Source organism: Hemibagrus wyckioides, linkage group LG23 (genome assembly GCF_019097595.1).
Source record: "Hemibagrus wyckioides isolate EC202008001 linkage group LG23, SWU_Hwy_1.0, whole genome shotgun sequence".
Taxonomy (NCBI): domain Eukaryota; kingdom Metazoa; phylum Chordata; class Actinopteri; order Siluriformes; family Bagridae; genus Hemibagrus; species Hemibagrus wyckioides.
The window spans coordinates 989,854-994,853 of NC_080732.1; the positions used below are offsets into that span (position 1 = coordinate 989,854).

General features: G+C 41.5%; 1 protein-coding gene across 2 annotated transcripts in view; it reads right to left on the reverse strand.

Annotated features, from left to right (window-relative positions):
- Nucleotides 1–5,000, reverse strand: part of LOC131344133 (gamma-aminobutyric acid receptor subunit rho-3) — a 9,558-nt gene that overhangs the window by 3,464 nt on the left and 1,094 nt on the right. For both annotated transcript variants that reach the window (XM_058376143.1, XM_058376144.1), the window contains exons 2-4: nt 3,343–3,455; nt 594–661; nt 285–508 (exon numbers count right to left, since the gene is read on the reverse strand). In XM_058376143.1, the coding sequence (XP_058232126.1) occupies nt 285–508; nt 594–661; nt 3,343–3,455 (405 nt within the window). The remainder of the gene's footprint in view (nt 1–284; nt 509–593; nt 662–3,342; nt 3,456–5,000) is intronic.

The following is a 5,000-nucleotide window of genomic DNA, read 5'->3' on the forward strand; positions in this document are numbered from 1 at the left end:
TATTCACTTCACCGGTCAGTGCTCAGAGTGTTATGGCTGATCAGTGTATAAATAAAGGTAAATATAAGTTTTGAGTTTTTACGGAGGCTGATGAGAAAATTCAGACGCCTCTTTGTTAATACTGCAAAACTGAATTATGTCATGTTCAACATTTTGCTGATTAAATTTCCATTGATTGGAATCTGGTTCCTGCTGGTGAACGTTTTCACAAGAATCTAAAGGTTTCTTGTCTCATAGAAGTGATTGTCTGCAGGAAAACATCTCCCCAAAACACAGGAGATCACCTGACGCTATAGAGCACGTTGCCGTCTGGATAAACCCTCAGCATGATGTTCTCCATGGTGGTGTCGTGAATGAAGGAGCGCTTTGAATGGACGAAGAAGACGTCAGGAACCCAGATCTTCTTCACCAGCCGGGAGTCGAAGGTGCGGCTCAGGTTGTTCCCCGAGGGAAAAGCCAGACGCTCGTCTTTCCAGTAGTGCCTCAGGTAGAGCGTCATGGTGAAGTCCTGAAGAACAAACAGGAACCAAACTCACACCGGCATTCAGAGCCACGGATCCAGATGTTGGATAAAAATAGTATCCAGTGTTTACCATGTTGACCTCTGAGATGCTGTCTAAACTCTCCACCTGCACGTCGATGCCCACGGGGATGGCCGAGCCTGTGGAGAACAAAACACAGCAGCATGGGACACGGCGTCCGAATCGAGGCTTCTCATGTTAACGAGGCTGAGCTTCTCCTCCTGGACAGAACGTGAGTGGAACCGGACGAAACTGGAGAAGCAGCAGTATTGTTTCGAGGGTTTTTGTTTGAGAGAGTACAATGGGAGGTCCGACGTGGTGAAATACACACCGATTATTTGAGCTAAAGGTCAACGTTCTTGATATCTGACATCATCCTGACCGACCTATTTGAAAAAAATCTGTATTTAGAACTTTTTTTTTTTCGCCGTAAATCTCTAGGGAGAAATCGAAAAGTGAAACTTTACTGCAGCCAGACGGAATATCTGTGTTTATTTAATTAGATTATTAACATCAAATCCGTGAGGGTTTCCTTTATTTTACTCCAGAACCTTTCCTTTTGGCCTACAATGATGACCAGAACATTTTATTTATTAAAGAACAAAGCATCATCTGTATTTCTTTGTCTGTTTATAGTGATGTTTAACATTTTGGAACGTATAAAAAACCTTCTCACGTACGTCATAACAGCAGTTCTGTCTCCATCTTGAGACTCCGTCCTTCTTCCTCACGTCTCTGTACAGAAAACTGCATATCAACAATCGTATCAGTGATTACATGCGGTTTTAATCCGTTCGTGTTGAGCATCCGCCATACACGAACAAGCGGTTACTATAGCAACGATGACCTCCTGACCAATCAGAGTCCAACAATCAGGAGCGCTGAGGCATAAAGGCAGAGTTCTAACGGACCTGATACCAAGCTTTGTGGGACACCGCATTGCTTTTTTTTCCGACCCAGCCGTCCCAGAGTCATTATAATCACTCCAAAAGGAAAGAAAAAAATCTCTAAACATGTTTTTCACCGCAACTACTTCTCCTTTTACACACTTTACACGTTCTTTACAAGATCATGTATACGCCTGTAACTAGCTCACACGGCTCAGGCGTCTAGACACTGGATGTCTGCTGCCGTAAACGTGTCATGTGGTCACACAGCAGACCGAAGGCACGAAGAAGACGGAGGAAGCCGGAGACGGTGCGAGGTTTGAGGTTGTGGTGATGGGGATGGTGATGGGGACGGAGGGAAGTGTGTATTTGTGGAGCAGGAAGGCGTGTCAGTAGGAGAGGAAGTGAAGTTCTGGAGGTTTAATCAGCGTCTCGGCAGACGGATCTCTGCTTTCGGTTACAGAGGCGTAAATCTCCTGGAGTTTATTCAGAGGAAGATGAAAAGCTCAGGATCCTCACAGCTTCAGGGAAAAATCCTGCAGCTAAAAAACGTAGAAGAAGTTACATATTATTGATTTAGTGCGAAAGTTTGTGCACCCCAAGGACAGCCTAAGAGATTAGCTTTGTAAAAATAATCAGTGACTTATTTCCTTTCGCATCTGTTTCTAGTATTTCCGTGTTTTTTGTCATACTGTGAACTCATTATGTGATAAATTTAGTAGGAAATAAAACACAACAGGAATTATTTAGATCTTCCCTGAAGTTGACTGGTTTAACAGAATCTCCCAAAATCTTTCATTCTGCATAGAACACAGCGTTTTATCAACAATTATTATTTTTATTTTATTTCAGAAATCTCTCTTGAAGTTTATTAAAACAACATAAACACACAGAAACCTCAAAGAAACATAAACTCCTCTGTCCTGAAGACCTGGGAAAAGTTCCAGCTTCACCTCTGACTGATACACAGCACTGAGACTGGAGACTCCTTCACCACATCATACACACACACACACACACACATATCATACACACACACATATATCATACACACACACACACACACACACATATATCATACACACACATATATCATACACACAAACACACACACACACACACACAGTCACACATATATCATACACACACATACACACACATTATACACACATTATACACACATCATACATTCATCGTACACACACACATTTCTTTACAGAAATCTTATTAACTATAACACAGCTTCACTTGTTAAATTCAGAAAGTCACAACACACACCTTCTGACCAATCAGATTGAAATAATCCTGTTTCTGGGGTGATCTGCATAAACACTTATAATAAAGGGTTCCTCAGTGGTTCTCTGAGTAGGTGACAGTTCTTTCTAACAGGGAACCGACTCTACACAGAACATTTAAAACACAACCTGGAAATGGTGTCTCTACTCCTCTTCCTCTTCCTCTCTCTCTCTCTCTCTCTAACCTGAAATGAAATGGTGTCTCTACTCCTCTCTCTCTCTCTCTCTCTCTCTCTCTCTCTCTCTCTCTAACCTGAAATGAAATGGTGTCTCTACTCCTCTCTCTCTCTCTCTCTCTCTCTCTCTCTAACCTGAAATGAAATGGTGTCTCTACTCCTCTCTCTCTCTCTCTCTCTCTCTCTCTCTTTAACCTGAAATGAAATGGTTCTGTGTTTTTTCTCTCTCCTGCACCTGCTTTAACAAACCTGAACCATAATCCAGATTAACACCCTGAACTTGGATCTGTGGCTCAGGTAGCTGCTGTCTGATTTGTGTGGCACAGAATCTGGGTCAGCTCTAAATTTAGGACATTGGGGTTAGAACGTTTGGGTGTCGAGTGTTTTAATGTTTCCTGTGAAATGAAAAGCGTGATGATGGAAAAGGGGAAGGATGGAGATGTTCTCATGACGGTTCTCTGACCTCCGAATCCCGGGCGCATGGCGAAGTCGTGTTCCTCGATCCTCAGCAGCTGCTCGGTTTTGATCAGGAGGGACTTGGTGCTGTCCTGCTTTTTCAGCTTGTAGTCAATCCGGCTAGGTGTGAGAGAGAGAAAAAAAAAAGAGGTCAGGGATTAAAACCAGAGAGCGTAATCTGCGTAAACAAACCAGCCGGAATTATTCTTATTTAAGTGGCATGTAGTGAAAGATCAGAGCGGGTTCACACTGTTACAACAATTAATTATCTAAAATTAATTTAGTGAACTTTTATTCAAACCCAGAGCTGGTGAGTTGTGGACTCTGATTGGTCAGAAGCGCAGATTAACTATTATAGCAATATTAATCTGATGATTTATCGTTTCTATAGCAACCGCTCAGTTAAAGGATTCATGTTTATAAAAAGATAAAAGAGAATTTTTATTTCCCTCTCATGTGCGGAAGGAGTCTCCAGTGTCAGCGCTGTCTAACAGTCTGAGGTTTACAAGAGCTTTAAGAGTTTACTCTTCTGTGTGGTTTCTCATTTCTGTGTTTTCAGTGGAGAGAATAACGAGAAGCGGTGAAGGAATCACGTTTTGTTCTCGTGTTAAATCTTACAATCTGTTTCTCGAGTAATAAATGAGCTCCCAGTTTCACGCTGAGTTTATGGACTGCTGGACAATTCCCTGCCGGAACACCAGAGGGCGATCTGCCAGGGTTTTATTTATGTTATGTTCCCATGTGCTTCTGTTTGCGTTGTTTTTGCCCCGCCCCATCCTTCCTCCCTTTTCCCCGCCTCTGCACACCTGTTCCTTATCTCTCACTAATTACCTTCCCTGTATATACCTGCTGTCTCGTGCTTGTGTTTTGTTGAGTTCTTGTCTTTTGCCTCCTGGTTTCTGCTGTTTGTTTTCTGTTTTGTCGCCTAGTTTTCCCCAGTGTTTCCATGTGTCTGTAGTTTTGTTATTTTATTTATTTTCATTCTGTCCTTGTGTTTGCGTCTGGATTCTGTACCTATGGAGGCAGCTGCTTCTGGAGCTCGTGTAAATGAAGAAGATTCTGGAGTATCTGAGATCAGATAAAGATGTAAAGGTTTTTAATTGGAGATAAAGAAGACGCTGAGAAAAACAAACACTAAAATAAACACTGAGGTCATCTTACTCTCAGAGCGTGTTACTGAGCAGACGGATCGAGAGCCACGCTTCACCTGTGTGTTGTTCTGTTAAAGAAAAATAATCAGCAGTTCATTTACCTTAAAAAAACAGGAGTTTTATTCCACTTAAACCAGTCGTTTCCATTTAAATAACTTTTTATCCATTTGTAGTTATTTATCATTTATCGGTGAAAAATAAATCAATCGTGAAATGAGATCGTTTCTGTTTCCAAACAAAAACCCAGACACAAAATCTCTTATGGATTATTTAAATAACAGAAACAACATCATTATAATAACGAGCACATTAATTATCAATAATCAATAATCCTGTGATGAGCAGCTGCACCGCTGTCTGATCTGCTGATCTAGAAAATTCAACGCTTTCTGACCAATCAGAGAGTCCAGCAGCGCTGTGAGAGAAACCTCTTAGTTTTTTATGTTTGAGGTTTTAGTGAGTTTACAACCAAAAAGAACAAAAAAAACAAATATTCGAGGAGCCACAAAATTAG